Source organism: Vitis vinifera, chromosome 2 (assembly GCF_030704535.1).
Source record: "Vitis vinifera cultivar Pinot Noir 40024 chromosome 2, ASM3070453v1".
NCBI lineage: Eukaryota > Viridiplantae > Streptophyta > Magnoliopsida > Vitales > Vitaceae > Vitis > Vitis vinifera.
This window is the reverse complement of record NC_081806.1, coordinates 7,586,972-7,599,473: the sequence shown is the minus strand read 5'-3', so window position 1 is coordinate 7,599,473 and position 12,502 is coordinate 7,586,972. Positions and strand designations below refer to the sequence as shown.

Below are 12,502 nucleotides of genomic sequence, written 5' to 3'. Positions count from 1 at the left end.
TGAATCTGAGCCCAAATGGTATGTCGCAGTTCGGAAAGGCGACGAACTCACTAGGCCCGTGCTGACGCCGCCCCAGGCCCATACCGGGAAGATAAGACATGTTTCGCATGAAATCGAGCACCATCGTGCTGCTGTGCTGGTCGAATGACATGGCTACAAAGTCTAGACAGAAATCCTCCATCTCCAGAGTCTGCACCTCGTCGTCAAAGGTAAATTCGGTCAGAAAAAGATCATCATCAACGTGACTAATCTCGAATACAGGCTCGACAGAGATGAACCTATCACCCGCAGACTACACCACGATGGCCCGACCATCATGAATAAACTTCACCTTCTGATAAAGGGAAAAAGGAATAGCTCCGACTCTATGGATCCATGGTCGGCCTACAAGCAGGTTAAAGGATGTAGGAATCCTCAAAACCTGAAACATGGCGACAAAAGTGGCTAGACCAATCAGTAGCTCAATCTCTAGTGTACCCATGACCTCCCTCCTATTGCTATCATACGTGCGAGAGGTCTGAGTGGAGGGACCGAAGTCAGAAGGAGCGTATCTGAGGGCAATGGCAGTGGCGAGATGACATACGTTTAGGGCCGAGCCATTGTCCAGAAAGACAGATGAGACTCGACGGCCTAAACAACCAACAGATATGTAGAGTGGACGCGTGTGATTCGAGCCCTTCGGTGGCAAATCATCATCCGAGAATACGATGCATGTGGCTCCACCGGCCGTCATCATATGGATCAATCCCTCGAGGGAGGTGGTAGTCTCGACCCGGATTTGACTCAAAGCCCGAATCAGAGCATCACGGTAAGTGCTCAAGGAGGCCAACAGGCTCCAAATGGAAATACGAGCCTGAGTGCTCTACAATTGTCTCAAGATCTCGTCGTCCTCGGCTCTGTCCTCTTCGGGAGTGGACATACCCTCAACTGGCCTAACTACCACAGGGGGGTGGTTGTCGCATCACTCTACCTCCTCGGAGAACATAATGAATGTCCAGAGTCTGAGAATCATCAACGTATGGAGCCTGAACCTCCTCAACATCCGGGATCAAGATGAAAGGCGTCCAGACACTGTAATGCGGCAAAATCAATGGCTTAACGATGGCAGCCTACATTGATGCCGCCTCGGGAACTAAACGGAATGGAGCAGGCATCCAAGGACCCAGAGTCACCCCACGCATCTCATAAATCACACCTGGCATGATGGGCTCTGGGTCTGAATCATCATCACTCAACATGTGGATGTGGTCATCAACCTCATCTAACTCTAAGAAATGAATGTCATCGGCTGGTGGAAGGACTGCATGTGTGGTGTGAGCAAGCAACGGGTTCGTGGTCACACTCGACTGACCCAAGTGTACCAAACCCGGTCGATCAAATCTTGAACGGCATGCCTCAAAGCAGTGCATCGATCGGTCTCGTGTCCAGACCCCTGATGGTATGCACAGTGTAGATCCATCCTGAACTAGGGCGGAATCGGCTGAGGCGGTGGTTGAGGGGTGAGAGTAGTCAATAACCCAACCTGTGTAAGCTTTCGAAGAGCCTGGCTCAACAGCATGCCTATCTGTGAGAACAGCCTCTATGTCCTCAAAGCAAAGGGAGCAGAAGTCTGCTGAGCTCTAGGTCGGGGATAAGGCGTTGCGGGTCTCGCAGTAAACTAAGCAGCATAGCATGGCTGTCCTGTAGCCGTGTAGGAAACCAAGGGTCTCTCAATGCCCTAGGAAGCATAATAAGGCAAAGCCAAAGTCTGCGGAGTATATGTCTGATCATAAGCTGGACGAGGTGCCCGTGGCCTGTACTGATGAGATGCATAAGACAAATGAGGCTGGGGAAATTTGTGGGATCGGCTGATGGCGCCTGAGAGGCCTCTGACTGGAAAAACCGATAGCGCTCACATCTACTGGCCTCGGTCCTGCGAAGGGTTTCTTCCCCTTAATATCACTAGGGGAAGAATCTGTCCATAATCCTCTCGAGATGTCGTCCTCGACATCGTATAAAGCCATAACCAATGACCCAAAATCTGCGAACGGTACCCCGACCACATGTCTGGCGATCCTGGGCTGTAAACTCCTTAAGACCATCTGTATCTGATCTTGCTCTGAAGGTCTGTCAATAATCTCGGCAATCTTCCCGCGCCAGCGGGAAATGAACAAAGAAACTGACTCGTCCAATCTCTGCATAAGAGCCTCTAGCTCTCTCCTCGATACATCCACGACAGTATTAAATGAAAACTGTCGTAGGAACTCCTGGGCCAAGTCACCCCACGTCCGGCGTCGTGAAGACTCCAAGGAAGCGAACCATCGCTGGGCTGCCCCACTCAGAGATAGCGGGAATAGAGTAATCATCTGAGACTCGTCCAAACCATGAGCCCTCATTACGGTGCTATAAAGTCTGCGGTGGAGGCGCGGGCAACCAATGCATGTATATCTCTCGATGTCTGGCATCCTGAACTTAGCCGACAGACTGGCTACCGGCATAACCTCAAAATCATCCCAAACAATTGATCCATCTGACACTCTCATTTGCCTCATACACTGCTCGATGCGGTCCATGCGCGCATGCGTGTCATCAATGACTGTGGCCTGGGCGACTACGGGTGGAGCGATCTCAGAGTGCCCGTGTAGTATATAGGGTGAGGCTTGAGGCGCCGAAGGAATAGGTGGTGGCGGTGGAGATGGCAACGAGTCATGCGGTGTCTCATCCTGAGCCACTGCTGGTGGTCTACCCTGTTGACCACCGATCTCCTATCTAAGGCTAGCCAAAGCCTCTTGGATAGAAGCCATGGCGGCCGTGAACTGATCCACAGTAACAACCTGTTGATCCATACTATGTCTCTCTGAATATCGGACTAATCTCTCCTCAACTCTGACCCAAGAAGGTGTATCCAAGCTGTGATCAAAATCTGATCTTGAAAGTCTCCTCCTCTACTCTATCCCACAAAGGTATATCCAAATGAAGAACAAAGGTCTGATCCTGAGAAAGCACGAAGAACGAAATAAGGATATGGCTCTAAGAATGTACAAAAGAAAAAGTAATCTAAGCGGGAACCAACGAAGCATCCAAGTTAAGATGAACGGTCCGACTGTACTCAAAACTAGCACTGATCTCTGTGCATTCTCAACTGGAGTCTAAAGAGGGAGCGTCGAATCCACAATGTGACCACAGAGGCGCCGAAGGCCCTCAGATGCACCTACATGTAGGGAGGGAGTCCTAATCGGAGGATCTACGGCTCAACCTACGAGGTCAAGATGGCTCTAAATGGATATGGGTGGACTTTAAAAGATCCCTAGCAGAAGCGATCGTACCCTCCGACGGTACGCAACCCTCTGCACGTCTTCGAAGAGACGGGGCGCTTCGATGCAAAGTGGTCATCACCTCCACACATGCACTACCTCAACATCCCAGGGGGTTTCCTATGGTGAAACCTCTCAAACTCTCAACGCTCAATGGTACTCTAAAGTGCACAGTGAATGGTGTGGGTGCATCCGAAAACCCTAAGAATCTAGAGCAGAAGAGAAAAGACATTGGTCGCACGACTATCCATGAAACCTAGCTCGGGGCTATACAGGTCTTCAATGATCGGACTCCAATCGACATCAAAATGTCGATCTCCTCCAGAATGCTCCCGTGCATCGATATAGCCTGTCGCTAGACCCTACTCCTAATCTCTGGCTCGGTCAGAGAACAAGCACACAGAAGGTCTCACACTTGCAATAGTGAGAACCGGGATGAAAGGAATGACCGAAACCAAGAGATTTGGAAGTAAGGGGATAGAAGTGAAACCCACATAGACAAGCGACATGCAATCATGCAGAGGGAGGGCAGTCATGCATCACACAGTCAAGCAGGGCATAATATATCACTCATGTACACACAAGATAAGCGAGAATACGACAACCAAGACGAATAGTGATACAAACATCCTGCTTAAAGACAATCAAAATAGTATACAAGTTAGAGAATCAACATGTCAAGCTGAGTGATATACAATGGTGAGTGTATGCATGTGAAGTGATCAGAACAATCATGCCAAAATCAGAATCAATATGCTAAACAATGCAATAAGATCAATCATCAATAATCCAGCATGTCAAAATCTCAAATGAATACGACATCTAAGCATGCGTCAAGAAATCCTCAATGTACAATCAAGAGATGAGCATCCGCTGATCGTCCAATCAAATGCCACATTTGCTTCACTCTAAGTTCAAGCTTAACCCTCTAAAATAAGTCCCCAGTGGAGTCGCCATTTTGTGGACCCCGCATTTCGGCTCATGCGTTTTCCACCCGATGGCAAGCTCAATTTTTATATTTGAAAAATGATCTTTATGGATTAAGAAAAATGACTTGGAATCGCCACTTATTTTTGTTTTATTTTTAAAAGAGTAAACAAAATAAAAAAGAAAAACCCTAAGTGTGACTCCTTACTTTGGAAAAGGTGGTCTATGAAAAATCGGATCAGGTTCGGGGGTCAGGTTACTCATCGGGAAGGTACGGTAAAGACCGTAGCACCCCTCTAAGCCCCTAAAGTCGAGTCTCTACTAATACAATGAAACTGACGTGGCAATCAACGAGAAAGTCAATGGATATTCACCTAAATCATGTACAATATGAGAATCAAAACACGCAATAGAGATTGACTAGAAAGGGAGTGGATGCGTACCTCGACCACGAGCCACAATGTGCTATCAAGAAACGGGATTAGTGCACAATTAATGAATACAAAACATAGCTCATACATATCGGAGTGCAAAACGAAGCTCAAGCAAAATACAGTAAGCACGATAATTGACAGTCAAAAGGGGTCAAACATAGGGCCCCCAACAAAGCCCGATTTATTGTTCATGAGCTAATCCCACAAATCCCGTGTTTTAGAATTATAAAGGAATCACTATTGCTTATGTAAAATCAAGAAGATCATAAGATTATTTAGGAACTGAAATGTGATTAAAAACTATTCGAGTGAAAACTGGATTATTAGAGCTTATTTGAAAATTGGAGTATTTGGAATTAAATTTTGAAGATTAGAGCTCCGGTGATTAAATCGAAATTTGTTAAAGAAAATGATAAACGGACTTTAGGAAATTGAACTGCGAGAGCATAGACTTTTGAAAGTTGAATTTATAATAATGATAGTAATAAGGTCTTGAGAGTTTGAATTAATAATAATAATAATAATAATAATAATAATAAGATTTCGAAAGTCTGAATAAATGATAATAATAATATTTTGAAAGTGTGAATTAATAATAATAATAATAAGATTTTGAGAATCAAATTAATAATAATAATGATAATAGTAATAATAATAATAAGATTTTAAAAGTTGAATTAATGATAATAGTAATAATAATATTTTGAGAGTTGGGTTAATAATAATAATAGTAGGATTTTGAAAGTTGAATTAATAATAATGATAATAAAAAAAATTTGAAAGTGTGAATTAATAATAATAACAATAATGAGATTTTGAGAGTTTGGATTAATGATAATAATAATAATAATAATAAATAGATGTTGAAAGTGTGAAATAATAATAATGATAATAATGAGATTTTGAAAGTAGGGTTAATCATAATAATAGTGATGAGATTTTTGAAAATTGGGTTAATAATAATAATAATAATAGGACTTTGAAAGTTTGGATTAATGATAATAATAATAATAATAAATAGATGTTGAAAGTGTGAATTAATAATAATGATAATAATGAGATTTTGAAAGTTGGGTTAATAATAATAATAGTAATGAGATTTTTGAAAGTTGGTTAATAATAATAATAATAGGACTTTGAAAGTTTGGATTAATGATAATAATAATAATAATAAATAGATTTTGAAAGTTGAGGTAATAATAATAATAATAATAATAATAACGAAATTCTTGAAAGTTTGGATTAATGATGATAATAATAATAATAAATAGATGTTGAAAGTATGAATTAATAATAATGATAATAATGAGATTTTGAAAGTTGGGTTAATAATAATAATAGTAATGAGATTTTTGAAAGTTGGGTTAATGATAATAATAATAGGACTTTGAAAGTTTGGATTAATGATAATAATAATAATAATGATAAATAGATGTTGAAAGTGTGAATTAATAATAATGATAATAATGAGATTTTGAAAGTTGGGTTAATAATAATAATAATAATGACAAGAATAATGATAATAACAACAGTAATAATAGTAACAGTGATAACAATAATAATAACAATAATAACAATAATAATAACAATGATAATAATAATTAATAATAATGATAATAACAATGATAATAATAATTAATAATAATAATAATAATAACAATAATAATAATAACAACAATGATAATAATAATTAATAATAATAATAATAACAATGATAATAACAATTAATAATAATAATAATAGTAACAATAATAATAATAATTAATAATAATGATAATAACAATGATAATAATAATTAATAATAATAATAATAATAACAATAATAATAATAACAACAATGATAATAATAATTAATAATAATAATAATAACAATGATAATAACAATTAATAATAATAATAATAGTAACAATAATAATAATAATAATAATAATAACAATGATAATAATAACAATAATAATAACAATGATAATAATAATCAATAATAATAATAATAATAATAATAGTAATAATGATAATAATTAATAATAATAATAATAAATGATAATATGCATCCATCAAGCCCAAGCCCATAAGCCTAAACCCACTAATAAGCCCCATCTTCATCAAGCCCAGTCCATAAGATATCAATGGGCAAGCCCAAGGCAATTAAAGCCTTCATAAACTTGGGCTTCTCTTCATAGGCTTGGGCCTGGGCTCCAAGTTCAAACCCAAGCCTAAAACCATCATGGGCAAAACAACCCTTCTTTTCACCATTTGCCTCTCCACCCGCGAAGACTCCACCGGCGGCACGATGAAGAAGAGAGCCATGGCAACGCGGGGAAAAGAGGAGCAGCTACGGCGCAGGGAAGGGGGGAACCGTGGCGGCGGTCTGGTGACGTTCAGAAGGTGTTGCCGCCATGGTGACTGGCGCAGGCGCCCGCGCAGCCGGAGCAGGTGGTGGCGGCCTGGCGACGTCCAGAAGGTGCTACCAGTTCAGGGAGCGTGAAGAATGTCGACGCCACGCGTGCATGGGAGGTCGTGAAGCTCTCCAGGCCGCCGACAAACGCACCTCTGATGAAAACTGGGAGGAGTGATGGCGGAAACAGCTTGCATGTTTGGACCCTATGCGTGTAGAAGGGCGGCTTTGGAAGCTCTTGTGGAGATGGGTATGGCGGTTGGAGGGAGAAAAGGTATGGCATCAAGGGTCTTAGGTGGCTTAACTATGGTAGATATGGCTTCCTCTATTATCGATGGGCGGACCGGTAGAAAGGTTCGGGTTCAATGCCGTTGGGTTGGCATGAAGTGCCCAAAGTAACGGAGAAGCTCATTCCTTGAGAGGCCACGGATGAGCACGCTGTAAGCCAACACTGACGGTGCCAGTTTTCCCTTCTTCATCTCATCCCGTAATTCACAAGCACAAGTCATGTTCATATCACCCCATTTCATGAACCAATAAACATAAAAAAATATACAATCCAACCAACAGAGTAGGAATCACATAGCATGAGATATAACGAGTATGAAGAGCGAAAATACACAGGAAAAACCATGATAATCGTACCTAAAGATGATCCCCTCCAGCTAGGTTCCCCGAGAAAAATCCACCAGACCCCTTTCCTCCTTCCTGTCTCTCCTTTTCTTATCTCTCTGTTTCTCTTTAGCTTCTCCTCCAAGCCATGTCAGTATCCCGTCCCATCTGCATCCCAAAAGCCCCCCATCAGTCCCCTTTTACTGCCCCAAAAACAGCTCTCCCCATCATGTCGAGTGGCTCGGGAAAAAAAGGTAGGAAAAAAGAAATAAATAAATAAATAAAAAGAAAACTCCCTGCCTCCGAGGAGGTCTACACTAAGGAAGTGCATATTTTACTCGAATCTGCTTCCATGATGGGACGGAACAATAGTATCATTAGAGTTGATATACAAATATAAAGTTTTGAGAATAATTATAAGTTTATTGGCTATAATATTATAACTAACATTTAAATTTTTATATTTATTAATTTAATTTCTTTCATTTTTATTGATGTTAAAGGATGCCTCGTGCCCTTGCTCGAGTACTCGTGGTTGTAAGACACTAATTTCCTTCTCCAAATAAATCTCCTTAATGAATTTGTTATCCAATCAAGAATCATACAATTTAAAAAAAAAAAGTCCTAGTTACTACAATAGAATAAATTATTAAGATAAATTTCACTCGCTTCTTTTGAGGTTTGAACTAAATACATTTACCTACGATGAGTTTCAAATTTTATCAAATATCTCGCTTATTTTAAGTCAAAAAGAAAGTGAAAATACCACATAAATATATGAGGGATCATGTTTAATGAAATTTTAAACTAATAGTGACTAGGCATATTTAACCCAAACCTAATGCAAATAATCCTAAATTCTTACTTTAAAGCATATTTGCAAATATAAGAAAATGATCATTAAAAATATATAGAAGATATGCGACTGGTCAAAAGTCGTAGAGACCAAATATAAGAAATTGAAATTTTCTTAATTCACCATAAATCACATGATTTATTTAACTCAAAGTTCATCTAACATAACATAATTATCAAGTTTTTTTAGTTCTCTAATTTCATATAATATAATATACTCTTACCATCAAGTTTGGCCTTTTGGAAAAGCCCTAAAAACTCATCATTGCTTAGAGTTTTATAAACTGCACCATTCTCCTTTACCAGGTCTTGCAAGGGTCCAATCATTGCCTTAACATTTGGAAAGTGAAATGCGGCAATGGAGAAGCGTTCATGTTCTGGATTCAAGACTGTTTTGTGCTCTACACTCTTATATTCCCCATTGCTCATTACCTGCTCACAAATGAAATCATAGTGTATTTATCATCTTTTGGTTTTTAAATGAACTATACTAATACACATTTGCCTATTTGGTTTAATAATGACCCTATTTGGATTGAATTGTGAAAAGTCAAAAACTCTTTTTTATGTTCGATAAAAGTTTTTATACTTATTAGACTAATTTTATTTAAATAACTTATGACTTAAAACATAATTTAATGTAAAAGTTACGAAAAATATTGTTTTTTGTAGAAGCTCTATTTTGGATTATGTAAAACGTTTTTTCATGATTAAGTTACGAAAATATTAATAATTTGATAAAAACAGGAAATTATTTAGTTCAATTTCCTTTCAAAAGGTTTTTTCAATTACGATGAGTTTCTATTTTCCCTTTCAATTAAAGCAAAAAACAGGAAACTATTCCAGACAAATTAAAAAAGAGTTCAATATAGAAGTTAGGAAAATGTTGCTTTTTGTAAAAGCTGCATTTTGGTTTATACAAAAAGTTTTTTTATATTTAATAAAAAATTTACAATATCAATATTTTCCTTTAAAATTATAACTTTGACAGCAATTTTCGCTTTTAGTTAAAGCCAAAAACAGAAAGCTATATCAAAATGGTTAAAAATAATGCTATTAAAGAATTTAGATTTAATTACCTCGATAATGTCGCCAATGTTGACAATGAATGCACCAGGGATGGGGGTAATTGGTATCCATTTACCATTTCTTTTGATTTGTAGACCTTGCACTTCATTGACTTGAAGAAGTAGGGTGAGTCCAGAGGCATCTGTATGGGGAGTGATGCCCATAACATTGCTTCCATTCACACAAGCTGGATAATAATTCATTCTTACTGCTTGTCTTCCATTCTCAAACATGTCTGTAAGGTGCTTAGGATTGTTCCCAAGGTTCTTAGCCATCAACTTAACAAGGCAAGTTGAAACTTTTTGGAGCTCCAATGAATACTTGTCCAAGGTTGCCCTAATTTACAGGCTGAAAACTTAAGCACTGCATAAAAGAATTCATTTAATCAGAGATAATTTAGCTATATTTACCTGAAAGAAGAAGGGTTTTCAGGCCAAAACTTCATATTTCTTTGAGAGGCTGGTAGTGAGCCAAGCATAAACATATCACCCCAATCAAGCTTCCGGCCCTGTCCAAAAATATAGGGTTGGCCATAGCCCTCCATGCCATTTGGTAGCCGTGCATAAGCATTCTTCTCCTCCAGTGGCAATTTAAAGAATTCTTGTAGGTCCACCTTCATTTTCTCTATTACTTCTTCTGCTACCCCGTGATTTATTAACTGGTTTATCATAACATAACTCAAACCTAAGATGCTTGTCCATAAGGTTAAAAATAATAAGAAAAAAAATATTTCTTTCTGTTCTCCACAAAGTGGTTTAGAAATTGAGATTTGACATTATTTGAATAACAATAAATTCAAAATACTTTTATTAAAAGTGTTTTTTCTAGAAGGTTTTTGTTAAGAAGCATTATAAGTGCTTTTTCAAATTTTTAAAAGTACTTTTTAAATTTTGTCAAACATTTGATTTTTCTTCAAAAACATTTTTTTTATACTCAAAGTGTTTACTAAAAGTATTGTCAAACGGACTCTAAAACCTATCCCATTTCAATACTATATAAAAAGGTGAAAATATTTAAACAAATTAAGTAGTATTTAGGAGGGAATTTTGGATAAGTGACACCAAATAGAAATGAGGACTTGAAAAGGAGAAACCGTTGAATAAATAAATTTGACAGTCTTCAAAGGTATAGACTTCCAAAGAAAAAAAGACATCAACCATATCATAATTGAGTATCTTAATAAAAGTAATTCATTCTAGGTCAAGAAATCACAGAAGACAGAGAATATGGATTAACTATTGGATTGTGAAGTTTGAGTCAGTTTTTGTTACACTTCGCTCAGAATGTTGGGGATCAAGCTACCCAATCAGCTCACAGGGGTTGAGCTATCCAGTCAATTTATGAGAGTTGAATGAGACAACACCCCTTGGAGAAATTTTTTTTTATGTGATAATTGACTAATTTGTCCCTATTACATATTTTAACTCATTTGTTTTAGGGTTTTGTTTTTTTTAGAAAGTGTTACCACAATTAAGAGATGTTTTTCGATAATTTCACAATTGTAACTCCTTTTGTTCCTTTTGATTAATGGATTGTTAAGTATTAATACACTCCGTGAATATAAGGATCACATTGATCGTTGAACCACATTAAAAATCTCATGTTCTTTTTAATTTTTGTTCTCGTGTGTGCGTGATTTGGTTAACATTAACAAACAGGTGATATGGTTCCATGATGAAAATAGGCCAAGTGAAGTATAGCTTCCACTTCCAGTTGATAATTGCATGAATTATTCCCAAAGCCCATGCTTAGAAATTACACTGATCTTATTATTGTTGTTTAGAGGGTGATCCTCCTATATCAGATCAGACATTGGATCACTTATCAGGCCTTTGAATTGAAGAGATCAAATCAGATCATATGTAGGATCACTTGTCAAGCCTTTGAATCCAAGAGAATTTGCCATAACCTCCCAATTTTTATTTATAATTAGATAATTGGATGACCTGTAGAAACTATCTCTTTGTTCCACCTTAGGGTTCCATAGAAAACCATAACCCAAACCTTCAGTCCTCGAACAAATCTATAAACCAAAACCAAATCCCTGCATGTATTCTACCCCAATCCCTCCATTCTTAGAAACCCAGAAAAGAATTGCTTATAAGAGTCTATAAACCACAGCTAGAGACAAATTCCAAGAAATAAAGTATAGATCATGCAGCTCAAAATAGGAACTTGATAAAAATCCCAAGAGAGAAGCACCCGAGCAAAAACATATATAAATAAGATGACAATACCTGAAAGAAGCCCCATTCTTTACAGGCCAAGTGAAGTTTACCCATTTCATCATCTTCAACCATGAGCTTCCTCATGTCTATGATGGGAATTTGGAGAGACTCATCCACCAAGGGGTTGTTGGAAGCAAGAGCTTGGACATTTTCAACTGGAAGTGAACTTTCCAACTCTTTGCTCATCTCTTCACCCACCATCTCTGTCTACTCCTGATGCCACTCTCTCGTAGCTAATCTTCCTGTTTTGCAGTGTGCATAGGGGTGTTTCAGTTCAATAATCCAATTCCTTCTTCAATTATTGTATGCTTTAGTTTTCAATCATTGTATGGGTTGGGTAAAGTCAATGACCTAATTCATTGTATGGGTTGGGCAGTTAATGCATTTGCTATGTGCAAGAAATAAAAAAATAAAGATAGTTGACGGTTCTCTGTTAGCAATTATTACGAAAGAATCAATAGTTTCGAGTGTGAGAAAAAATAATTAGGAATTAGACTATTTTAAAATTACTAATGATGCTATTGTTTGAAAGTTCATTGTAAACAAGGAATTTTATTGATCCCAGGTCAAATAATGAATAAAAATGGCAAAAATGTTGTCATTTAAAAATACTTCTTGGAAATTTTTTCTGCATTTTTTGATCTTGTGTTTGATTAAATGTGATGAAAGATTTTTAACTGTGGAGAGCTA

General features: G+C 37.7%; 1 protein-coding gene across 2 annotated transcripts in view; it reads right to left on the bottom strand.

Annotated features, from left to right (window-relative positions):
- LOC100267786 (S-norcoclaurine synthase 1) overlaps positions 1-12,191 on the bottom strand; it is a 28,614-nt gene extending 16,423 nt beyond the window's left edge. Inside the window, exons 1-5 of one of the 2 annotated variants that reach the window (XM_010665824.3) lie at positions 11,822-12,190; positions 9,995-10,242; positions 9,596-9,920; positions 8,741-8,948; positions 7,784-7,829 (exon numbers count right to left, since the gene is read on the bottom strand). In XM_010665824.3, coding sequence (XP_010664126.1) covers positions 7,813-7,829; positions 8,741-8,948; positions 9,596-9,920; positions 9,995-10,242; positions 11,822-12,013 — 990 coding nt within the window. In that variant the 5' untranslated portion in view covers positions 12,014-12,190 and the 3' untranslated portion in view covers positions 7,784-7,812. Of the gene's footprint in view, positions 1-7,783; positions 7,830-8,740; positions 8,949-9,595; positions 9,921-9,994; positions 10,243-11,821 lie in introns of those variants that run through there. The other variant, XM_059734116.1, reaches the window with a different exon arrangement.
- Positions 12,192-12,502: the final 311 nt, after the last annotated feature.